Source organism: Pelecanus crispus, chromosome 3 (genome assembly GCF_030463565.1).
Source record: "Pelecanus crispus isolate bPelCri1 chromosome 3, bPelCri1.pri, whole genome shotgun sequence".
Lineage (NCBI taxonomy): Eukaryota > Metazoa > Chordata > Aves > Pelecaniformes > Pelecanidae > Pelecanus > Pelecanus crispus.
The window spans coordinates 28,797,674-28,823,548 of record NC_134645.1 but is presented as its reverse complement, the minus strand read 5'-3'; the positions used below and the strand labels follow the sequence as shown (position 1 = coordinate 28,823,548).

The 25,875-nt window shown below is 42.2% G+C and overlaps 1 protein-coding gene across 1 annotated transcript; it reads right to left on the bottom strand.

Annotated features, from left to right (window-relative positions):
• Positions 1 to 460: 460 nt before the first annotated feature.
• LOC104033932 (lutropin-choriogonadotropic hormone receptor) lies at positions 461 to 25,787 on the bottom strand. The gene is made up of 11 exons (XM_075707552.1): positions 25,639 to 25,787; positions 18,134 to 18,205; positions 15,187 to 15,261; positions 13,237 to 13,311; positions 12,593 to 12,667; positions 12,421 to 12,498; positions 9,658 to 9,726; positions 8,907 to 8,981; positions 7,526 to 7,711; positions 4,819 to 4,899; positions 461 to 1,709 (listed from the first exon to the last, which is right to left on the bottom strand). Exons 1-11 carry the CDS (start codon positions 25,785 to 25,787, stop codon positions 461 to 463), a joined length of 2,184 nt encoding a protein of 727 aa, XP_075563667.1.
• Between the last annotated feature and the right edge of the window lie 88 nt (positions 25,788 to 25,875).

Below are 25,875 nucleotides of genomic sequence, written 5' to 3'. Positions count from 1 at the left end.
GTAATTGGAAGTTTCTGTTGATGAAATGAAGGGAGGCATCTAGTTTAGTGCCCCTTTCTTTAACCCAGCAATTCCAGCACAGCTGATAAGAATGGAGAAAGAAGGCATGAAAGGTAGCAGACAGGCTTTAAATGCCCCAGGGAAGCAGATCTGGAGAAAAAGGAGCCAGACTGCAGTCGCTGCAGTACCTGTTAACTTCAAGAGCACCTTGACTACTCCTGGGCTTCCCTGGTGCCCCCCAAAGAAGAGTTTTGCCTGATAGTCACCTTCCATGCGTACCATTATAAAAGAAGAAGAGGGGAAAATATCACTTTGAACGTCAGAACAGTTACATTGCATAAGAATTATCGATTGGCATTTTTATTTACTGTGAAATGTTCAAGATATTATAAAATAATCCCTAGTCACTAGAATAATTACAGCTGGCTTTGCGAAGTGCCGCATCTACTGGCGCTCCGGTTTAATTTTTGTTGCAAGACATCGTGTCTCGTACTGCAGGATACGGCTTCTCTAACGCCGACAAGAGCAGCAACGCTCGTGAGGCTTTGCTGGGGCCTGGGGCTGAGCTGCTGTTCTTGCAGTTGGAGGTATAAGCAGAGAAGTAGTTCATCCTGTAAAGCTCTGCTCGGCTCTTACAGCAACCAAGCTTGCTCATCAGCAGAAAGAAATCCCTTCGAAATGCTTTGGTGAAAATTGCGTAGAGAAATGGGTTTGCGCAGGAGTTGACAGGGTAAAATAAAACCAGCAAGATCTTGGAGTTTGTCACTGTGATGAGAGGTACTTTAAAGGCAGCGGATATGGCAAAAAAGGAGATGGGGGCCATGCAGGTAAAATCTGTGAAGATCAGTATTGCCATTCTCTTGGCAATCTTGGTATCTTTATTAGCAGCTACCAGCTCTGGATTCTGAACAGCTATGTAAATCTTAACGTAGCAAGCACAAATGACAATGAAGGCAACAACATTCAGCACTAAGATCAGCAGTATGTAGGCTTGAGAAAGACCCGTTTCAATATCCATGGGTAAACAAATGCTGACCTTCATGTAACTGCTGACCCCTAGGAGAGGCAGCACTGCTATCAAAATGGAGAATATCCATCCACCGAGCATGATCGGTACGGCATGCCTCAGTCGTAGCTTTCGATCCAGCTGCATGGCGTAGGTTATCGTATGCCACCTTTCTATAGTGATCACCGTTAGCGTGTACACTGAGAGCTCGCTGGCAAACACGGTGAAAAAGCCGGCAGTGCTGCAGCCGCTGCCTGTTTGCCAGTCTATTGCGTGGTTGTAGTACTGACCGCTTGTCTGGGCGTCAACAGAAGCAATGAGCAGTAGATAAAGTCCCATGCAAAAATCGGCAAAGGAGAGGTTGCACATGAGGAAGCGAGGAACGGTGAGCTTGTAATGGCTAGTTATGAGAACGAGGAGTACAGTGAAATTGCCAGCAATGGCAAGGATGTTTATAAACCAGATCAGGACCCTGAGAAAGCTGTATCCCAGGATGTCTTCACAGGGATTAAATGCATCTGGTTCTGGAGTGCATGTGAGTATCTTAGGCTGACAAAAGTCATACTCAAAGTCGAAGCCAGTCATTTCGCTGTCATCGAAAATGGCTGAGTAGCTGTAAGGAGAGGTTTCTTCATCTGTCACAAACAGGTACGTGTTCTTTTCTGCTGACCACAGTGATGTGTTGAAAGAGTAATCTCTGTAACTATTAAAAAAACCCAAAAACACAACAAAAACCAACCCCCCACAAATAGAAGTGAGCTATTTGTTACATGCTTCTTGCACTCTTTTGTAAAATACAACAGATAACAGTTGTTTCAAAACAGTTACTTCCTAGATGTGTTTCTACAGGGTGTTTACATACAATGAAGCCTTGTCAGGATGCCTTTTGTTTGGGTAGCAGCCTCGGAGAGCAGCAGAGGTCACAGTCACATCCACAGGAATGCTTTCTTACACAACTTACTTATTTGTAAGTACTTTATCTTGATTGCTTTGTAAGTGAGCCATCTTTCTCATGCTGCCAGTAGACTGCAGTTCAAACTACAGTAACACTTGAATTGATGGATCACTTGGTTTGATGCATATAGGTTTATCGGATAGGTTTATCAGACAGTTACAGAAGCCAAACTAAAATAACCTAAGGATTTTAACTGTGCACCCTTACCTCCCTTAGGAAACGCACTTACCAAACAAAGTCCTGAGCCTACGTATGACTTGGGAAGTGCTGAGGAATTTGATGTTCATGGTATTATAAAGTGAGGAGTAGAAGTGCATGGTTAACTAGATAATGTTGATGGCTTGGAATAAATTAAGTTTCGACTGGACCCAATGCCTAATTATAAATGTTTCTAGATGCTTAAAATAGATCTGTCTCCAGGTCATCAATAGTGTGGGGATAAGCCTACCAAAGAAGAAACATTTTAAAAACAAGCACTGTCCCTTACGATTCCCTGCCAGAACAGGTACTATTGCACAACTATCCAGTCATGCCAACTGTGAATGTTTGGTGGGCAAACACTCAATCTGTGGTGTGAGACCTGGAAAGCATCTGTATTGAGGACCGCTCTTGAGAAAATTGGTAGCTTTGGGATAACTTAAATACATGCTTAAACTTCCGTATCTACTGAAGCATGTGTATTAACTATTTTTCTGGAGCAGGATCCTAACTGGCTGAGCTGCATTTCAGCTATCCGTGTTGGGCAAATAACTTCCCAATTTTGTTATCCTAACTCTTCTCTCCTTACATGAAAAACTGCCCGGTGTCTTGCTTTTACTTGCCTGGCTTAAACTGGAAGAGCAGGGAATATGTTTGACTCTATTTATTAATAAAAAATGATGGTGATTTTCTGAGACGCCATGTAAACATGGCCATATGCGAGCTGGTTTTTTTTCTAATAAGAGCTAGAGACTTTCGGCCAATTTCTGCTGTGGTTCCTAAACTTTTCAACTTGCAGCCTTTCAGCCCATGAATCATGACCTTACTTCCATTTGGTTAATATAATGTCTGCTCAGAGAATTGCTGGGATTGGGACTTACCAAAGCAAAAAGCTTCAGGAGCCAGTAGACTGGGCAGACTATTTAATGCACAGTAGGAGTGCAATAGATGCTAATCCAAAGCAGGGGGATTACTCTGGCATAGGCACTGGTGCTTTGCGTGATCATATTCCTCACTGGAGTGTCACTTCACTTGCCTTTATAACGTGATCTATGTGTTTACCTCCTTGCTTCACCTTGCTTCTCCCCAAAGCCACCCTGACAGAGGCAATATATTCTTGGTCTTGTTGACTGCCTGGACTTTGCCTTTTTCTAGTCCTGAAGTGCTTCACTTTTGCAGTTAGGAGTGGACTGGACAGGACTGACTAAGTGAGGCACTCAAAGATGCTGCAGGCAGGAAGCGAATGAGAAGTGGTGACAAGAGAATCAAGGCAGCTGTTGCTTTACAAAAGGCTGAATAAACCAAATGGCAAGTGTAGGAGGCCTTGCCAACCAGCAAACGAGATAATGTCCAAGGAAGTCAGTCTCCTAATTGATCAATCACATTTCAGCTGTATTTAGCTGTTGGAATTTGTGACCGTAATCTCGTTTTTCTAGAGTTTGCCATGCCCTGACCCCACCTCAGGGCTGAAGAGAAGTCCCAAGGTCTCCCATTTAGCTGTAGAGGGATGGATAGTAGGAAATCCTTAGAGTTCTCCATTAAATACTGTTTTAGAGCCTGTGTCATCCAGCATGGCCAACAGTTTTGATGTTAGCCTTTCTCATTGTCCCACTGAACACTGTCAAACAGAACTGTGATGATATGGAAAGACACATTTAGAAGAGGTAAACCAGTTGCATGGGGTCATCAAACTTCTAACTCGGGGACTGTAGAATCATAGAATTGTTTAAGTTGGAAAAGACCTTTAAGATCATCCAGTCCAACCATTAACTTAACACTACCAAGTCCACCACTAAACCAATTAAGGGTAGAGTAATAATTTCATGTTTCCTGGCTTGGTGGCTGGATTATTTTTTAATGGAAGTAAAAACTAGGAATCATTAAGGTTGGAAAGGATATCTCAGATCATCAGTCCAACCATCAACCCAGCACCACCATGCCTACTAAACCATGTCCCAAAGTGCCACATCTACACATTTATTGAACACCTCCAGGGATGGCGACTCCACCACCTCTCTGGGCAGCCTGTTCCAATGCCTGACCACTCTTTCTGTGAAGAAATTTTTCCTAATATCCAATCTAAACCTCCCCTGATGCAGCTTGAGGCCATTTCCTCTTGTCCTATATCTAACTACGTGGGAGAAGAGACCAACACCCACCTCACTACAACCTCCTTTCAGGTAGTTGTAGAGAGCGATAAGGTCTCCCCTCAGCCTCCTCATCTCCAGACTGTATTTCTACCATGGAAAGCTACTGACATGCAGACTTTTAATTATCCTTTCTATAGGCAAAAAAAAAAAAAAATATTAACAGTAGCAGTTCTTCTTAGAATCACACAAACAACTGCAATTATCTCGGGGCATGACAAGTCTCCATGTAGGCCATTAACTTTCTTAAATATTTAATCACTGTTTTGAAAGTCCTTCAAGAATTCAGAAGAGAAGCTGGCATAAGTAAAGCTCATGAAAGTACGTTTTTCTTCCTTTCCTTTTGAAAATCACAAATCCTGTTTAATGATAGTAAAATTACCACTGTGCAACTTGTAAGGGTGACTGTATTGGCAGCAAAAGACATGCTGTTCTAGAAAAAACACATGAACAGCAGGAGGGTGAGGTCCGTATTTGCTGCTTCCAGCATCTGTATGCAGAGAGGTACTTACAGTATTTCATTAGGTGGTTTTCTCATGGTGCTTTCACACTCTTTGGAGAAGTTGTCAAAAATGGAAAGCAAGGAATTTTGTCTGAAAGAAGGATGAAAAAAAAGTTGAGTTTCAGTCTGGATTTTGGCCCAATTCTCATCTTCTCTGCAAGTGATCTTCACAGACACGTAAGGGAACCTAGAGTTGGCCTCATGGCAGTGTGAACGTTCACATACACCTCTGGAAGTGGGGAGGAGAAGGCTTCAAATACTGTGACAGCAGGCAGTAAGTACCTCTTGGCATGTATAAGTATGATCTTTTAGCTTGGTTACTGTTTGTGATATTTTTTTTATAGTGAAATAACTTGAGCTGGAATTAAAAGGTCTGCTTTGCCTTATGAAATATTGAAGTGGGCCAGATTCCCCACCAGTATGAATGGTAGCAGTTATGCTGGCTTTTAGAGAAGTGCATGTTAACAAATGCTGGGAAGCTGGCCTGATACTCTATTTTAAAAACCGTTTGGGTAGACTTTACATGCTGGAAGTAAAGCAGTTTGAAAAGTACAAGTTGAAAGACAATGTATTGGGCAAAATCTCTGGTTTTGAGGCTTTGAAAGTATGAGCCAGACACTCTACCAGTGGGAATGGAAATGGCTTTGTCTGACCTTATTGCTGCGACAGTAGAAAGAGCTGGCAAAATCACTGAGCTCTCTTTTGTGTACTCTTAAGAGGATCAGACACCTGGAAGCTTATAGAAAGTTTTATGTATAATGAGAGAAATAAGATACCAATCTAAGGCTCTATATGATGCTTATAAATAATGGGATTGCAACAGAAGTTGTTTTTTCTTGTAATTTTTTGAAGATTTGGTATAACCTGCTTTTTTTCCCCCCTGCCACATTCAGGCCAGTCGAAGAAAGTCTAGGGAACTGAATGCTACCTTCTACCTCTCTTACATGGCTCAGGGAATGAGTACACCACAATTGTACCCCAGAAATTTCAAGAATATTTGGTCTGAGGATTTTATTTCCCTAATGTCTGTGATGCCAACTTAAGTGAACCTGCTTGCTAGGTCAGATATATGTTAAAGGCCTTGTCACCAGATCTCGCTGATCAGAGAGTGCAGTCCATAGGTGCTAAGGAAGGGGATATGGGACAGGGGTAGTAAACACTGGGTGGGATGACTGTATGTAGAGTACAGGGCAACAGAAGGGGGTAGAAGGAGACAGAAACAGGCTGCAGCTGTGTGACCATGAGAATTTGTAACCACATGAAGACTTTTCCCTGTGTAACCTGGGAAGGTCTTCGGAGGCCTCAGTCTCCGTGGTCTTCTCCTGTCATCAGTAGATGACAAGGAAAACAGCCAGAGATCTGTCTCTCGTTCCTTTGTAGTAGCTGGTCACGTAGAAGATGACAGCCTGTTGCTTGTACAGGTTTTTCCAGCGGCCAGGGCTGTGCAGATAGGTACTGCATCAGCACTGCTCTGAACCCTGCTGATGTCCCAGTTAGGAGGGCAGTCTAGTTTCTCAATTTTCAGGGTTTCTTTTTTCCAGTTTACTAAGAAAACAGTCACTAAATATAGGAAAGTGAGTTACTAAAGCACCTCTGTTTTTTTTTTTAGAGCATGATCATGTTGCAAAGTCAAGCACCTGAAAATTAATATAATATCAGAAACATAGTTATGTTAATCAGAATGAATAAAACTTTTTTTTTTTTTTTTTGTCCCAGAGTTGCTTCTGCATTTAATACACTCAGAGACTTGATCTGGGACTGAATCAGAGTTCAGTAGCAATGGAAACCCTTGACTGGAGGATCTTTGCTCTACTCTTGGAGGAGCAGGAACCACTTAGTAAAATGAGGCAGAAAAAGCATAGCATCACCCCTAATTTTACCCTAAAGAACTGGATTCTACTCCTGCCTTTGCAATGCAGCCCTGATGCGATGGCATGCAAGTCACACAGATCAGGCTTCCCACAAATGACTGCTCAGTACATCTTTTCTGTAGCCTTCATTTGAGACAGATGAGAAGCGTGCATCCTCAGAGCTTCAACTAAACTCATTTGGAGTTGCTTTGGCTGCATAAAGCCAACTGAGAGTTGATCTCTTCGAAAGAAAAATGCTGAAAAATTAGCTCCAGTTGTCTCAGAGTGACTGCCCCAAATTAGCAGATGCGAAGCGCTCTCTGCACCATGATTTCCAATTCTAGGAAGAATAATACTGACTTGTTATCTGAAAGCACTGCAACTAAACTGAGCAACCTCTTTCTGTAGGCTTGTGTCAGGTCCTTATTTCGGTGGGTAATTGAAAGCTTGCCTTTTCTATAAGGTCATCATATGACCTACATTAAATAAGCTACATTGCTAAAGGCTACAAGGGCTGCCTTTTTTTTCTGGGACAATGTGCTATTGATGGAGATATATCTTCCATGTGCTAGTAGACTTTTTTTTATTGAGATACCAAGAAATACGTAAGCTCCAAGCAAGCTTAGAATAATGTTCCTGCTGGCAGATCCTGGGCACAGGATGAGATCCGTTTCTGTTCTAAAATAAATAGAAATAATTTTCCTGGCTTTAGCAGAGATCTGTTGTTTTGTGCGAGGCCTTGCTACGTACCACAGCTTCCCTGTAACCAGAATAAGGATAATCAAACCTCGTGAGCTGAATAAAGCAGAATTGCCATTTTGGAGCTTCTGAAGTACTGCAATACAATAATGTGCTATTCGGACTTACTTTTCTGTCCTTAGGTTTCGAAAAGCACAGCAGTGGCTAGGATATGTTAGAACGGCTTCCAGAAGACTGCTGAATTTATCCAGCGGTGGCAGTCTCTTTAATGAGTAAGATGACGTTGCGTTTAAGACTTGAATGGCCTCAAGCCCGTAACTAGGCAGGGACTCCAGCGCTGTTGAAGAAATATCCCTGCAAAATAAAAAGAGCATTCTCTTTTCTTTTCATACATATAAAAATATCACCAAAGCATGACGGCAGGTAACAGCGACTTGGTTTTTCACAAAGGTCTAAATCTGCAAAGCCACTTCAGCACCTGATACCCAGCTCAGAAACGTGGTCTGCAAAAGTACACAGCAGCGGGGTAAGAGCATCCCCACGGCCCAAGAACCCCAGTGTGGCAAGAAGCTTGCTTTGTCCTGGAAAAATCAAAATCCGCCGTGCCAGGGGTTGTGCACTGATCTCTCTGTTTGAAAGCCACCGTGCATGGAGCAAGGATGGATCTTTAGGTCAGGGAAAGGGAGAGAAAGTGGGCAAATGTGACTCGACAGCCAGCTTAACAGGTAGGACACCCTCCTGGCTCTCTTGGCCAGGAATCTTTTAATTAATGGTTATTAATTAAAACACATAAAATAATCCATCATTCTTGCCAAGACAAACTTAAGCGGTTTGGCTTGAGAGTAGCTTCAGGGGGGCTGTTTGTGTGAGGAAAGGCCATCAACATGACCAAGGATTTTCAGAGTGAGGCCATTAAACAGGGGAAAAAAGGCTACAATTGTGAAAGTGATGCTACTAATGCGTGTACTGTAAAGCACCAATAAAAGGAATGAAATGGCACATGCGGCACAGAGTGCTATTTACAGAGTCACCCATTGTGTTTTATTGCATGGAGTTACAGCCAGTGCAGCCCTCCAGTAAGTACTTGATTAATAAAGCATAAGGATGATAATAATGTGTTTTATTCAGCACAGGCTTATAGCATGCAATCAGCTAGTTCACTATTATAATGAAATTCTAGAATAATGTATTGTAAAAACAGTCATCCTACCAAAAGACAAGTTACTTGGTAATGTCAGAGTATAAGGCACGGGGGCAGGACCAGGAGGATCTGACACAAATAAAGCAAAGGACGAAGTATCTAAGGGGCAAGGTGAATGCCAACGCTAGAACTGGCTGATAGGCATTCGTCATGGTGCAAACTGAGCCTTCTGCCTTGTAATTTCATGGCATCTCGTTGACATGTTTCCATTTTACAAGCAGAGGGCAAGAGATCAAGTCTCCTTCCAGACTCAAAGCCCGCGTTTGCAGAGATGATGCAGCCCACGTAGCACAGCACAGTTCCCGTGGGACACCTATAAGCCCAGGTAACGGAGCGGTGGATACTTACAGGACGTCTGGCCCTGTGGCTCCTCTCAGGGCGTCGTTGTGTATCCACCTGAGGTTTTTATTGTCCTTCAGGATTCTGTGGAATCAAACATTAACTCTTTACATCTCTATTTTAAAATAACCCTTTTTTGGTTTCTTCTTCCCATCTATTTCCTCTTGATCCCCTCTTCCACCATAGTGGCTGCTGTTCCAATATCTGGCCTGAGAGTGCTCGTACTTCTCATGCGACCTTTCCCTCCATGTATGCCATCAGACCATTACCATCTATACTTAATTTGGATCATTTCCAATTTCTTTTGGCTTAAACCAGGACCAACCAGTCTGGTTCCTTCACTGCAGTAGCAGTGTACAAAAATGCAGCAGAAGTTTTGCCCAAACCAAGAGGCTAGTCTCAGAGTGTGTGAGTGATAAAACTATTGACGTTTCCCGATGTAAAATGTAGGTTCCTCCATTTGGGCTACGGTTTCAAGCTTTCTGCTACTGCTGCTACGTTCAACAATTTATTCGATTTTATTAAAAATTATGAGCTTTTCTCATGAAAACTGGAGCATTCTAAGGGACGGTATTTCAGGAAAAGCAGTAAGTGCTGCAGGATTAACAACTGAGTTGCAATGACACTGAAATACGTAGTTTTCTAATGGATATCAGGAAATGCAAGACACAGCCAGTTAAGCTGAAGGAAGAGCCTTTGACTGTATTTGAACTATTATTTACTGTTTAAAAAAAACACTGGGGAGGGGAAACATACTCACAGTTGATTCAGCTTTGTCCCATTGAAGGCATGGCTGTGGATATCTTCGAATCCGTTTTTATATAATTTGCTGGGGATTAAAAAAAAACATGTAGGGGAAAAAGATTTGGAAAAGACGATTATGTTACGTACTACAGGTTTCAAATCTTTATGCTGCATTCATTTTAATGATTAGAGGGTCTGGCTTCTAAAGAACATAGGTAACTATTGCACAACTTACGTTAACTCTGAGATAAAATTGCAGCTTAAATTTGCTAAGCACCTTTCTATTTAGCTGTTGAAGAGAACTTCTGCTTACATACAGATCCTCCCTCCTCTGAGGGGTTCCCCTGTGCCTACCTTGGGCTGGGATCCAGAAACAAGACATTATTCCAGGTAAGCTCCTGGCACGCAGACAACAACCTGGAGGCAGAAGACCTGGATTTTGTGGTGTCAGCACATGTAAATGGAAGACTGCAAGGGCTAGAGAAGAGGAAAGCAACTCTAAAGCCCAGAGGGTGCTGCTGGATTGTAGATCCTCTGCAGACAGACAAATCTTCCAGCAGCCCAAGAGACGGTTTTGCAGAGAGGCAGGGGTGAGTCGTGCATCACAGTGAGCTATCAGCTCCTCCAAAGTACTGCTGCCACGCTTGATCTGTGCCGTGGAAACCTCCCTGTGCCCTGTGCTGCACAGGGACTGTTGGTGCCACCCTGGGTTCTTGATTCCCCACCCTGGGGCCAGATACGTAAAGGCTGCACCTGAAGTCCAGCTCTTTTTCTTCATTAGGAGATCTAACCTACTGGTCTGATTTCACTGAGAAAAATCTCTTTGTGATATTAAGTTCATGTTTCCAATACAATTTCAATATAATAATTTGTATATAGTATTTTTTCTCTAATATTAAACCCTAGTAGAAAATTTGGTGCCGTTTATAAATTAAAGAAGATTTCTGTTATTGCTTTTCCATTTGTTTTTTGGAGACTGGAAACTGGGGCTATGGAACCTGCTCCCAAGAAAAGCTGCAAATGTGGGGAGCGCCTGGATACAATTGATACAAGAAAGGGTCTTTCTCAGCACTATGCTGAAATCAGTGATTTTCTTAAAAACCACAGTGATACATAGGATCGATTTCCCCATCCACATGAAACACTAACTGTTGGAAAGACTGAATTAGCTATTTGTAGTGCAAAGCATTACTGCAGGCTGACGTTACACCTTCATAGATTACTTGTTTCACCACGCTGCAACAATTGGAATTACTTCAGCTAATTACAGTTAACTGCATGGGGTGGAGTTAATGTGTAGCTCTACAATTAGGAAGCTGCTGATAAGGTAATTCTTTTCTTCTTGTGGCAAGCTCCCTATCACAAAAGGATGGGAGAAAAATGATCCTTGGCTGTTTCCTGAGTTAGACTCCCTCCCATTTAATACACTTTTGGAGTTAGACTAAAAATTGTAAGCACCGTTCTCCATCTCTTGTATGTTCATTTTCTTGCACCATTAACAAAATCATAATTTTGCTGGTTATTTTGAGAATTTGCCAGTAGGAAAGAGGCTCATAAGATGAAATGATGCCCTAATCTAAGCGATTGCTCCTCTTTAACATCACATAGTAGCAGTCTTCAGTCACATTTATGCTCAGTTCCTCTAATGGTTTCAGAAGGTATTGGTCAATACATAAAATCTGTATCAAAATTACTGTCATGCCAGCACAACAGCCTGGTGAAGGGCCCAATCCAGCCAACTGCAGTACTTGCTTGTGTGCACAGCTCATTTGTGGGTGCAAATATGCATGGTGTTTTGTGTGGGGGTTTTGGTACACACTTGTGTCAAGACAAGGCTCCCTATTTGGATGTGTACTACCTTTTAAATGTCAGCCTGGTCCACAAAGGCTGGCTTTATGGGCATCCAAATTGGTGTTTGTGGCTACAACACAAAGTAGGTGGCCTGCTGCTGCACTCTGTTGCTCAGCTGGTCCTTCCTCAGGAGACCTCAATTTCAGCCATGTCCTGCAGAGAGGCTCAGTCTGTGATTTTTTTCCTATTTCAGCACTTCCTTGTGGAAGTTTCTGTCAGGACAAGGGCGCTGCAAAATCCACACACGGTTCTTGCTGTGCTGGCAGATGACATGTTGCCTTGGCTTTCTGCTGCTTTTTGTGCTCCTTGGGTGGGGCATCTCACTTGCAATCAAGCCTACCCATCTCACAGGTGGCTGTAGCAATGAATCTACAGTTTGTTAAAGGGAAAAGTCTTGGTGTGTGGAGACTTGTGGGAATCAATGTAAATTGAGTCAAGAGAAATCAGGGTAAGAACAAACATCACTACTTTGTACCAATTTGTCCTCCCCCTTCCTCCTCTTCAGAGGGACCCTGTGCAGCTGAAGCTCAGCAGCGTTAGATCAGTAGTGTCAGCCTGGTACGAGTACCCTGAAAACACGAGTTGAAGAAACCTTATCCGTGAGCGGAAGAGACAGACTCTGGCCTCCAGCGCAGCTTTTGGAGTTTATGTCCTGTTGGTTGAATTTTAAAAACAATGTTGCATGGAAGACAAGGATTTGGATTCCTCCTCCTATTTTCTTTTCTAAGTGAAGTTAGCTTTTGGATAAAACCCTGCTCTTCAGCTTGAAGAACACCCCTCTATTTCCTAAGCGTTTCAAATTTAACTCACAATACAGACATATATTGTATGGAGCTTAATTTCAAGATTTTTATAAAGTCAACGTGCTTTCCTCATGCGGAAGTGTTATCCTCACAGAAGGAACTGGAACTAGGATTATTTTACTCACAGTGTCAGCGATTCATTGTTCATCCCCTGGAAAGCATTTTGTGGTATAGTTGTCATACGCAAGTTATCACAGAGCTCCCTTTGGGAGGAAAAAAGAAAAGGGTATTTTTGTCAGTGATCCAGGAACGCGATGGAAAAGGCTCATAGCTGGGTTAGGTTGGGTCTCTACTTACAAAATAAAATGAGCTTCTAATGAGAAGATCTGTGTCAGATCTGGAAAATGCCTTATTCCGGTGTTACAAATGCTCCTAGAGAAAAGCATAATTCCTATTTACAGGAGAAAAGATTACCAGAGTGGATGCAACAAGAAGCCAACTCGGTAGGTACAAGTTTAATAACTTATTAAAAGGTGAGTGACAAATATAATAATTTTTAGGTAGTCTCCAATTGTGTTTGTAAGACCTGTAAAAACTAAGTTTTGTAGCATCCTCAAGCAGTGTCCTGGAGAAGCAGCATATGTTCTCTCTACATTAAGCACAAGAAAGAGATTTTAGTTACCCCTTTTGCATAGCACCTTGTCTACCTGAAAGCTTTATTCTAGAAATAAGCACTTAGCAGAACTAATTTGCAGACTTTACTACTGTTTTGTCCATTGCTGCCTTGCCCTGGGTTACTTTTATTTTCTTGCCTATTGAAAGACCTCACTATTGGTTAACTGCACATTAAAGCTATCGTAAATGATATATATACTTTTAGTGTACTGTAATGCGCGAAAAACTTCTTTTTTGCTTATACTCCTTTCTGTAATTTGTGGACTCCTTTGTGGGGCCGGGGGGGTGGAGAAGGCAAACAGAAAAGAAACAGAAATCTTTCTTACAAGTATTTTAGCCTTGGAAGGTTTCTGAATGCTCCATCCTCGATGTGCAACAGATTTTTTGTGTTCAGGATTAATCTGTAATGAGGGAAAAGTATCTCAGTATTATAATCATTATACATTTGGGAGGGTCCTGAATTTTGCTAGTGATTGGCCTTGTCAGAAAACAGTCAAGTGCAGAATATGGCAGAAGGGTCTCCTGCTGTGAACAAACTTTGTAAAAATATACCATGAGTACATTTTGAAGCACTATTGGTAATAAAAATGGCCTCTAATTGTTAGGTGGCTGAGAAAAGATAACAGCTCCTGAGTTCTCACAGTTCACTGAGCTGAGATGATCTGTTTTGGATATCCTGGTTACTGGTGGGAGTTAGCATTTTGCTGCCGTCTGCTGGTTCCGGGCTCGGGGCGTGCCTAGTGCACTGAGCTGCTGCTTTACCACAGGGGCTCGGAGGCATGAGCGTGCTACCATCGCGGTGACTGTGCCTCCAACAGGTGGTCTTGGAGGTGGAGCTGAGCAAGGAACCTGAGCTATGCACCTGTGTGTGCATTCCTGGTCCTTGCCCTGCAATCAGATCCCTTTGCATCACCCCTTGTTTCCATGATATTACGGATGCTTTGCCTAGCCAGGAAAGGCAGTTCCGCAGATGGTTTAATCTCTTAGAGCACCATGGTCTTTATTAGGGCAGTGGCGAGTAGCACCAGATACCTGCTTAGATCTGCAGAAACTGGGAGATGGAGATAAGTGTGAGAGAAATACTGTTTGCTAGTGGTTGCTCAAAAAATGGGAGAGATCCTCTCAATAAAGGAGTACTTTCTGCAGCTACACTATGTGGTAAACCTGTATGTTTGCATAAAAGCCCAATAGCTCTAGCCCAGCTCCCTCCCTATGCATGATTTACAAAATTTAAAGGTTTTAGCATATGAAATTGCAACAAGAGTTCAAGAACTACATTGAACCCACCTACCCTGATCATCCATTAGAAGTGGCTGTGAGTGCAGCTTGGGACATCATGCAATGTGAGGGATGTAGAGCATTCAAGATTCAAACAGGTTTTCTTGCTAGCCTCCTGTAGCTCTTTAATAGTCTTGCTTAGCTCTTTGGTTTCGGCAAATGACAGGCAAATGACAAGCTATCCATAATCAAATCCTTTATTCCTTCCCTAAACCCACCACTGAGTCTAGTGGAAGTTGGACCCAATCAGAGGTGGATAACTCTGTATCTCTTGCTTGTGTGAACAAGTAACCGGTTTCAATGGAGTTCACATACAAGGGAAAAAAAAAACCAAGCCCAAACCAGACTTATTTGTCCTCACTCAGTTGCACCATTTTTAAGCCACTTGCTGATCATGCTGTGTGAAAAAGGCAGTAATGAGATATTGAATCAGATTTGTAGTTTCAAATTTCACTAAATATTTCAGAGCATTCTCCTAGTCATTGCTTTAACTCACTCTCTCTCTAATGCCTGTGCTACGCAGGTCAAGTTTAAAATCAGTACATGTTGTGTTTGAGCAATATTTTAGCACTCAAAAGAAGAGCTGTGCATACTAAGCAGCTGTATTTAAATACTGTACAGCTTTGAAAACCGCATCTTCAAAAAGGAAGATTTTTCTCATCTGTTGTCATTTCGAATTATTTCCTCGCTTAGAAAGCTCGACAGTGCCGGCAGAAGTAGACACAGAGCTCCGCTCCTGTCATTGAGCTCACTGAAAGCACTGGGACTTTCTACACATGGATGTCTTTGCATAATTTAGATCTCTGCAGCTAGACCTTACAGAGTGCTCGCTATTTTATATGATAATTTGGAGAGAAATGTTTCTCATCGTAGATGTAATCCAAAGCCAGCTGAAGTAACAGAGGAAGATTTGGTCCAAGAATACTTCTCTGCAGACTGTTTACTCCTTGATGATCCTAAATCACGACATGGATGCCTTTTTTTTAACTGATGCTTACATTTCAGACAGAGTGGGAAGGCCGTCAAATGCGCTCGCTTCTATTCTCTCCAGGGAGTCGCTCTGAGAGATTTCACTATAATGAAAAAGGCAGCCACAAAGCAATACATTAACGGAAAAGATACCAGAAATCAGCTTTCCACTTTGTCATTCCTTCTTTTATACATAGTTGTTCAACCCCCCAAACCAATTCTTGTTTGGCAGCAGTGTCTATGCCTCATGTTAGACATCTTGAGCGCGGGTGCCAGTAGGGTTTGAGAGAGACCAGCCTTTTGCTGTCTTGGCAAAGGGGTATGCCAACCCTTTGGGATAAGTATCTCCATAACACACAGTCTCCATTTTCTCAGTAAATTGTAGGTAAGGTAGTGACTCAGGGCCAGAACTAATGTAAACAGAGCAAGCCCAAGCCTGTGAACCTTTCACTCCTATCATCGGTCCTGCGTAGTGAATTTATTTGCATGCGCAAGGATGCAGAGAATGTTTACAGTGCTTCCTACACTATTATTAAATCAGGGTGATGGTCATCTAATTCACAGATGCAGAAATACACAAATATGTATTCAGCGCACTTTATGAATAATTTTGGATTTAAATGCCATTTTCATTACACGCATGCAAACTGAAAGGAAGTGGCTCTTTCTCATCATTACACCGACCAACACGACTGTTTTTGTAGGCACTGTCGGATTTTGATGTACTGCTGCTCCTATTCCACGCATGTAGTTAATAATAGCCAGTGCTGAATATAGAGAAAGAAAAATCCACTTTTTTGATGCTTGCTAAATGCCTGCTAGATTATTATTTACGGGGCTACACAAAATTGACTCCTGAAAGTAAATGGTGTATATTGATGCATATGTAGGGGAAAAGTCTTCAAAACAGTGTTTTTCTCTTGACAGAATTGACTGGAAGGGCACACAAACTAAACGTAAGATTATACACTGTCAAGAAAAAAATATTTTCTAACAACTGGAACGCATCTACAAAATCAGAGTCAGTATTGTTACAGTCCTGAGAGTTATCTCATTTCTATTATAATTACGAGAAAACAATTCCTATTGATGTTGATACAGAAACCCTTAGACCAGAATGAATTGTTTTTTTTCATTTGCAGTGGCAAAGGGGGATGCACACTAGAAATCATATATTAAACATGTATGTATTTCCTACAGAAATATTAATGATCTTTTCCATAATCAGAATTCGGTGGAATTGTTATTTTTGGTATTGCACTAGTTACTCAGAAATGAAAGATGGATGTAGAACAAGTAGCCTGCTGGGCACCTGATCCTCAGAGACTTGCGGGCTGGGAGGGATCAGTGCCTGCTCGCACTCTTTTAAAGTCTTGGGTCTGAAATATGGTCCTTCTGTGGGATCCCTCCTGTCTGCCACTGGCTTACCATTTACATATGTTGGAATGACTTATGGCAGTGAGAATAATTTATCATCTGATTTGCAGATGGTGATGAGTTGTCAAATAGATGATTTAGAGATTTATAATTTAAAAATACGCATTCTTCAAAGTAACACTGAATCTCAATAAAATTATGAAGTGTTCTATAGATTTACTTCAGACAAATACATTGATTTCCACACTGTTAATTTGGAGAGACACATTAAAAGGACACAAAGTAATCAATTAAATTCTCTTTATGGAAAGGAAAATGTCAATGAACAAAACATTCGCTGTGAAGAACGGGATATGCATACCGTTTGGGAAAGTTAAGCCTCAAGTCATACAGGTAGGAGAAACTTTGTAGATTTAGGTTGGTCTCCCATCTGAAAATGGTAGGTTCTCATTAATGGTTCAGATGCACGTGAATGCAAGAATAAAGTGCCATTGGATTGTACTATAATACTTTACTGCAGTGGAACACATGCAGCAGTGTAGCTTATTTTGTGCTTGTTAGAGCTACAGGAACACATATGTTGGCCAAAATTGTTTAACCAATGAGCATTAAAAGCTGAACTAGTCCAGTTGAGTCTATTCAGGCATTTGCATTATCTTCATCCTTTGAGTCTTTGCCTTCAAGAATGCACCGTGAAAGGGTTTCCTACTTTCTCTTTTTGTTTCCTTGAAAATAAATTATGTAACATCTAATATATATTTTAATGTCTGATGTACTCTGTGTTTTTCATCGGTGAAGAGAAGTATAAAAAGTGCACCTTGAAAAGAAAAGTGTCATCATTGGTGCTGCTGCTTAGGTTCTGGGAGAGGTCACTCCCCTGTTTTGCATTGCACTAGTGTGTCATCAACTTTGTCCTTTAGAGAGCACTCAATGCAGACAAAATATAAAAAAAAAAAAAAAGGTGACTCAAGCCTGCCATCTTTCAGCTGGAATAACAACAGAAATAAGGAGAATAGTGGTCAGACGAGCCTTATGGTCTGAGTCCTTGACAGAAAATAGGTGCAAAGCCAAGGGAGGGAAAGCAACACGGACCTGGTGTGCAAAATTACAGCGCTTGTAAACCGAAAGCTCCAAGAAAAGGTTCAGTCCTACTGATCCCTTGCCAAGCTTATCTCTTGGTCCAAAATGCCAAAGAAATATCTTATTTGGGTACTACATAAATGTATAATCACAGAATGCCGTAGCTATCACGGGAGTGATAACATTTTATGACAGAAATCTATCTCCTCTGCCAATCAAAAAGCACCTATCATCAGTTATTAAGCTGTATCCAATTCTCTCCAACATGGTTAATATTTCATTATGTGATCTGTTAAACAACTGTTGAAAATCATACCTTTTCAAAGAATCTTTTATGAACTGCTTATAAGAAAAGAAATGCTATGTTTATCCTTCTCCAGTGGGGTTTTTTCACCAATAGTATGTTTTAGCAACACATTTTCACATTATTGTAAAAAGATGTTATTTGGGATGGAGTCTTATGATAGAATTTCTAGCAAAACATTAAGGAAAAGCCTGTGGAAAATGTTGTCAACTTACATGATGAAGGCATCTCTAAGTCCTTCAAATGCGTGCGATGGGATTACTTTTATAGGCAGGTGAGTAAATGACCTGAAAAAAGAAGAGAGGGAGGAAAGGATTGTAAGGCATGGGGATTCCTTGTTTACAGATTGTACCATTATGGTGGGCAGGAAAACAATAAAGCATAAAGCTACTTTATTTTGCCTGCAGTTCTCTGTACCTCTGGGGCCTGATCTATTTACCATTGATCTCAGCTAAATGGAATTCAAAGGATATTGGGTCAGTTCCTCAACAGCATAATTTTGAGACTAATCACTGTCAAATCAATAATAATCATAACCTATTAAGTAAATTAATAGCCCGATGGAACTGGTCTGCTACATTCACAGTCAAAGGAAGCTATAGGCTATTTAAAGTTAGTTCCTCAGAAAAAGTGGCTTTCATGTAAAGCTTTTTCTCTATAAACCAGTATCTTTGCATTCTCTGGACCATGTTCTTCTCTCGGCAGCATCCCTGTAGCGTTGCAGTGCGGCACCCTGAATTCACTGGCAATGTTCTGGCTATGTGCAAGTGTCGAAAAGATCCAAATCAGGCCTGATGTGGTGGATTTTTGGGTTTGTGTTGTTTTTTTTTTAAACAAATTGCATCAGTGTGGTTAGTTGATAAAAAGCAACTGTAAATTTTCCTTTTTAGTTTTTTAACTACTCTGACTGAGAAGTTACTAATGATGTGGGAGACAGATCTGTATTTTACCATTCTACTCCACATCTGAATCACAGTACTTTTACCAGCCAATTTGTCTAGCTATGACCATGCTCTCCCTGATAATGTCCATAGGAAAATATTTAACATATTTCAAGACGTTATCTCTGTGCAAACAGATAATTGCTCCATTTTGCTTTATAATTACAAATATCTAGTCAGAGACATTTGTTTCCCATCCTTAAAACCCCCCGTCAAGGTTTGCTGACTGAAATGTTTCTGTGCTATTCATATAACTTGCTGAAACCAGGACACTTGCTTTTTTTTCTTTGTTGGCATAATCCTTTATATGAAGACAATTAGAATGTTTATCAACTTTTTAATAGATATATATGTATCTTTTATATATATACACACATATGTCATGCCCACACAATATAATGGTGCTGTCACATATACGTGTGTCTTGGCGTTACAAATCTAGATGTACTAAGGAGCCTGGCAGTCAATTCCTAGCTACGTTCCAAATAGTCTGTATGACCTCGGGCAAATAATTTAGTTTCCTTGCACCTTGACTCCCTGTCAGTAAACTGGGAATAACAATGCTTTCTTACCTAATAGGGATCTTGTAAGGATATATATGTTTTTAACGCCACTGTGGTTGGGTCATACCTGTCTCTAGATGGATGCTGCCATGTTGTGTTGTGCGTGAGGTTTGGTTAAATTAAGTTATGTGTCTTGAAAAATGTATTTTCCCCTGAGGGGACAGACAGGTAGAGGTAATTCTGCAGTAGGGCTTGATACTGTGAGCCAAAAGGAAAACAACTTCAGGAAGTAGTAAAAAGTAGAAGCTGAGAAATTACTGTTCTATAACCCTGGCAGCAGGAACCTCTTCATAACTGCACCATCAGCTGAAGCTGCTTGCAAAATAAAACATACCTTTTGTTCAACTGCAAAAAAATGTTGCCATTTACAAAAGAAATAGAAACGTGACTGAAAGCGCAAAACATAAAACCAGGTATTGCCTCTTAATTACATCAAAATCTTCAGCCCAAGAGCCTCCTACCTCCCTGCGACGTGTCGGTGAGCAGCGTGGTGGCTGTAAAGTCCCTTAATGCGTGGCTCAGAGTGACCCGCCCCCCCTGCCTGCAGAAAGCCTTTGGCAACGGTGCTCTGAGCTTAGCCACCTCAGCTACGCTATTAAATTTAAGTGGGATGACCCAGCACTTTTAATACATACTGTAGTTAAACTGCATGACGGCACTTAATCCATTCTGTATTTCAACTTCATTGGTTTTTGGTTTTTAAATCTCATGAGTTCACCTTGATAGCTGGAACTGTGAACTCATCTGCATTGACATTACCTCATCCCATTAAGCATCTCACAAAACAGCAAGAACAAAGGAAAATGACAATTCATAATCAGCCTTCTCTCTTAATCCTTGAAATACTGGTGCAGCACGCACAGACACTTCCACATTGCTAAAGATGTCTTAAATTCACCAAAAAGGTGAATATTCCCATCCCTATTCTTGTCCACTTTACCTTTGTGGTTTGTATCTCAAACCCTGCCTATGTTAAAGGGAAACATGTTCATTTAGATGTCTTTCTATACTCAAAAACATTTTGAAGAAGATCCTTTAGCTTGCTGAGCACAGTCCAGCCTATGTATATGTATAAGCATTTAGGTTAATAGAGTTTTGAACTGCTTGTTGCAGGCTTAATTCTTTCCAAAGCGCAGAGTAAAGCGAGGCCTTATCTCATGTGTTGAAGTCTCTGCTATTGAACATGACTGATGCCTTTGATAGCACACAATGAAATTCAAGCAGGTACTGGCAGGAATTAAATATTGATTTCTTTCTGATAGCACTCAGATTGTGATGCTTAGATGTGACCATTTATTCATCTCTCAGAGCTGAGGAAGCTTTTGACAAAAAAAGAAAGAACAAACTGGGTTTTACAAAGCTACAAAGCTTTTATACATCTAACTTGCCCATGCTACTAGCCTGACTTCTATAGCTCATGCAAGGAGGGACACATCCATCTTTAATACAAGTTACCAACACCAGTTTGAAAGAGTGTTGTTAGTTAAAGGATGAACTTTTGCACTTTTAAGAAAAACTGTAATGTTTCTTTCATAGTTAATCACAACTTGTATGCTTGTACTCATTCCTGCCATTCAGCAGCTGACAATACTGCGGCTCCAGATAATTGCAGGACTTTTCATCCTTTGGAGAAAGGATGGACAGAAAGGAGTGGGGAGCCAGCCAGCCTTCTTGGCATTCACCAACCCTTAGCGGTTCTGTAAATCAAGATTGGTTTTCAAGGTACATCATTCTAGGCAGTAAGGTTTGAAATGGCCAGGCTAAATACGTGTAAGACTATCCAAGAACATCTGGAGAGACAGGAACAGCACCTAGATTGACCAAATCCTGTCCTTGCCTGATAGCTAAAATACTGTCCTTCTCTCTTCAGCTGGCATTTGTTTCCTGTATTTTTGTTTTGAAGTCATAAATTTAGAGTGGATTTTTCACAGGGATTGTTATCTTCCTGTTACTAGGAATACCGGGACCAGTAGGCACCACGAGAGCAAACCACCTTCTGCTTCCCCTGCTGTGAATGTATAGATGGAGCAGTAAGAGCTCTTCAGAAAATGTTCATAGGGCACTCTATCCCAAGGACACAGTGGCATAAGCCCACTATCGTCCTTTTTTTGCTTCTGGGATATAGCAGAGGCAACTCGACTCAACTTGACAACAATTTTTATCCGCTAAAAGATAATCTTCTGCTCCTGTGCTACCACATACACTCAAGTTCTAAGAGAAGCTTTTGAGTGGTCTAGATGCCCAAAGACCTCAGGACCGCTTGCAGTCCTGTTGATGACGAATCAAAGCCCAAGCCCCCTCACACCTCTGGAGAAAATCTCTGTATTACAGAATTCACCTTTTGCAAAAAGTGATCAGTTGAACTGATAATAAATTAAAAAAAAACACAAGCCCTACAGGCCCTATAGCAATAGGTATGAACGTTTTACTGTAGGTGGGTTGGCTCTTATATTTTAGTGTCTCTATTTTATAGGATTACTCATATTTCTAATGCCCAAAAGGTGAATGCATAAGGTAGACTCTTGCTGGGAGTGGCAAACATTTTATTCTGTGGTGTTCTTGGACTTAACTTGGAAGGATTTTGAATACTGATTGAAACTAAGACTGAAAACCCAACATTTTCCTAGGATTTTTATCAGTTTCTGGGGGCAATGTAAAGTGTTGGCATTGATTTTTAAAGCCCTGTATATCTGGCATTATCTACCTGACATGTGAACTGTGATGCTGGATATATCACAGAAGCAGCCAAAGAATACTTTCTGCTAGGTGATGATGGGTGATACATTATCTCCTATGAAAGACACTGGCCCTGAAACTGAATTCCTCTGTCAATCCAAAAGAGCCAAATATGCCTTTAGTGAAGACATAGTAGAACTGTCTACTTGTTCAGGCTTTTGCCACAAAGTTTTGGATTTGGTATCTGGTAATTTGGTGCCTAATCACGTGCCACTCACCCTACTGCAGAAGCCCTGCATACAGGGGCACACTCAGGCACAGCAAAGTGAACCTCACTATGAAATGAGGTTTTTGAAGGGGCAGAAAGTTTTTAGGTTTCCAGTGCCCATTACTGTACAACTGGAGTTGGGTGCCTATCCATTTAGACCTTGCTAAAAACGCCAAAAGTACACATGAGACTTCAAGAGAAGGAAAATCATGTTTTGTTTCAAAATAGAATGGTGTATTAAAGATGATGTTTCTGTTGAGACTACGAAGACGCATAGCTGCTACAGCCAAAATGACATACAAAGGTGTCTGGATAACGGAGTTTCCATAGTGTCTGTGTAATGTCCAAATTAAAAACAGGAGCCTGAGAAAAATATGGTCAATTCAGGACTGTATAAAACACATCATTCTGCAATCTGTTGGAAGTCTAATCATTCTGAAAACTCTTTCAGCAATAATACGACATGGCAAGAATAACTCGGGTAAAGAAAAATGGCTGAAATTCCCTACAGGATATATATACTTGGGACATAACAAAGTATCAAAAATACATTTGGAAGCACAGCTCATTACAGCATCAGGACTTGAATTACTCAGGTATAGCTAGCGTTACATATTGGTGTCTATTTTCATGACCGACCATACTAGTAAGAAGAACTTCTTTGAGGTCTGGTTTCTGTGTTATGGTGGCACCAATGGAAGGATGTGGGCACCCCAGAAGCTGTGTTGGAACAACCTGGAGAAGCATTTTTTTCCCAAATTATTAGTGCACTGCAGTTCCCCTGTGCACACAGGTACAGATGTGACTATAAGGGGACAAAAGTAACTTTCTCTTGCTTTGTCTCTCATACACAGAGGGGGAGAAGGCGGCTGAAAAGATTGGTAAAGTATGGAAAGAGAGAGAGTCAGTACCAACAAAGCTGGAAAAGCCATATGAGTAAGAGTGGGAAGAGCAAGAAAGAGGGAAGACAACAGCTAAGCGGATAAGAAGACACTAGTATGAAAATCAAAGGAAGAGGTGAAAGGAAAGTAAAAGAGGTTGAATAAGAACTAAAAAAAAGAGCAAGAATATGTGTTCACTTGTAGGGTTAGAGACTACATTCATCTGTACAGCTTTGTAATTGTACGATGAATGTAAGCTATTAAACAAAAAATACAAAGACATGGAAATGTAATAGTATAGTTCCAGGTTCAATATAAATCAGGTTGGATGTGGCCTGGAAGTAGAAGGAGCTGGACATGTCTGCAAATGCAGACTGAAAGACAGGGATTTTTTTGACATCTAAGTGTAAATATTTTCTCTGTAGGACTATTGAGCAGAATCTTGATCAAACTCTTTTCTGACTGTAAAGTCGGTTTGTACAACCAGCCTAATAGCTGAACTTTGTGTACAATTGTAAAGATGAAGTGTTATATTAAAGGTTGAGGGGAAAAATTCTTATCTTATTTTGCCCATCATCTAGCCCTGTTGATCTGAGTGAAGCAAAATTGACAGCAGCCATAAGCCCATTATCTGTCTTAACCTGATCACTGAGGTAGGGATGTGGTTTCTTCTTGGGGTGATAGATAGAAAAAGCAAAAACAAAAGAGTAAACCAAAAAAGAAAGAAAAAATCACCTAAGTTTAGAGCTTTTCATAACCTCTCTGGGCTGCGATGGGCATCGTCCTAATAAACATGCTAGATCCCTGCAAAAACTAACCTCCCCATTTGTTTCCACTGCTGCAGGGATCCTCGATGTGACCAATCCACTGCCTGCTCTGCGTGCGGCATGAACACCGGGGAAGAAACGTGCTTGTTCCAATAACTATGGAGAGTCTCTCCAGCATCCATGGGCTCTGCTTTCTCTGACACTAAGGTAACACAGGGAAATGGGGAGGAAACAAATTCAGGACAGAGGTTTTTCTAAACACTGACTTTGGAGGAGTGATTCACATGGCTCTAGATTAATACAAATCAGGATTTCTTGCTCCTATCAATTCTCGAGCTAGGCAGAAAGGACAGAGGAGATCAGGGATAGTATCATCCCTGGGGAATTTCAAGAGCATGTTAAATTTACAAACAACAGATGAAAATAGAAAACACAGGCTTTGTTACCAACAGGGGCATAATAAGAAAACCCCAGCTCAATTCATGCACAGATAACCAAGGGATCCTGGAAACGGCAACTGTGCTAACTGCTGGTGGTCTAATCCTGTATTTTGACACCATGACTGTTTACATCAGTGCTGTAATTGAGCCTGTGAACAACACAACACCACTTGAATACCTATGTGTATCAAGTATTTGGTTTGGTCTACTACATCATGAGCTTGGAGTATGGTGCGGGAGCGGGGTAAGGGAATGCCTGTGATTCCCTGTTGTTATAATTTAATCCTAATTCCCAGAGGAGCATTAGGCAGAAAGATATGACAGCCCACCCTACAGAGATCCAAACAGCTGTCAAAACTCACAGCAGCTTTTTTGCTACCAGAGAGGGGAAAAAAAGATTGGCCACTAACTTGTCAGTGAGTTGGACCTCAAAAAGAGGCAACGAGCGCCACTAGGAGGATTTTGATGCTTTAATATAGGGGGCATTAAATTGCACAAGCTTTGGGAGAAGAGGCTGTGAGAAGTTGATCAGATTTGCGAAAGAAAAAAAACAAACCCCAGAACTGGCAGGTTTAAGACCAAATATCAACCTTTCAACTGGGTTTCTTCCAAGTTATCTAGGCCACTACGAGGTGCTGGTTTTGGAATCGGAAAGGCAGCTTTAGCCTCCTGCCACGGCGGGAGAATGCAGAAAGTTCAGACAAGTGCTCTGTGTCGCTGAGGCTGGTGGCATACGGCACGTGGTTTTGAGAGCGCGACGTTTTGCCCCTTGAGAAGACATCCCAAAAGGATGCGCATCTTCTTCCTAAGGAGAAACCCGCCGCCCCCGGGTTGCTGCCAGGCTTTCAGCGCCCATCCAGCGCACGGCACCCTTCAAAACCCACCTAAAACTTCAGCCCGCAAGCACCCCACCCGAATCTTCCCACCTCCGCGGGACGGGGTGACGCTCCAAACCCACCGCCGCGCCGGCGAGAGCGCAGGGCCGGCGCGCCTCAACGCGCAGGGGCCACGGGAAAGGCACGGCTCTTCCGCGGGGCGCGTACTCCCTCCCGACCCGCGCAGCGGGCGCGGAGCAGGCGCTCACCCCCGCCGCGGAGACCCCCGGCGCCCCGCCCGCTCCCCCTCGCAGGTAACACCGCCCCCCCCCCCCCCCCGCGCTGGCCAGCGCGCCCCGCGGTACTTACGCGCGGGCGGGCGCGGGGAGCGCCCCCTGCGGCGGCGGCGGGCAGCGCAGGGCGCCCTGGCTGCAGGCGCAGCGGTGCGGGCAGCGGGCGCCCGGCGCGGCGGGCAGCAGCGGCGGCAGCAGCAGGAGGGGCAGCAGCGCGGGCACCATGGCCGGCGGCGCCTCGCCTCCTCTCGCCTCCTCTCGCCTCTGCCCGCAGCCCGCGGGACGCGGCCGGCGCCCCCGGCTCCTCCCGCCC

What these genes read in the sequence shown, in the direction of transcription:
- LOC104033932 (XM_075707552.1), bottom strand. Translation starts at nt 25,787, where the DNA reads ATGGTGCCCGCGCTGCTGCCCCTCCTGCTGCTGCCGCCGCTGCTGCCC. An exon ending in GGGACAAAGCTGAATCAACT is followed by an intron (nt 8,982 to 9,657) that starts GTGAGTATGTTT and finishes TTGATTCCACAG; the next exon opens with AATCCTGAAGGACAATAAAA. An exon ending in AAACCACCTAATGAAATACT is followed by an intron (nt 1,710 to 4,818) that starts GTAAGTACCTCT and finishes TTTTTTTAATAG; the next exon opens with TTACAGAGATTACTCTTTCA.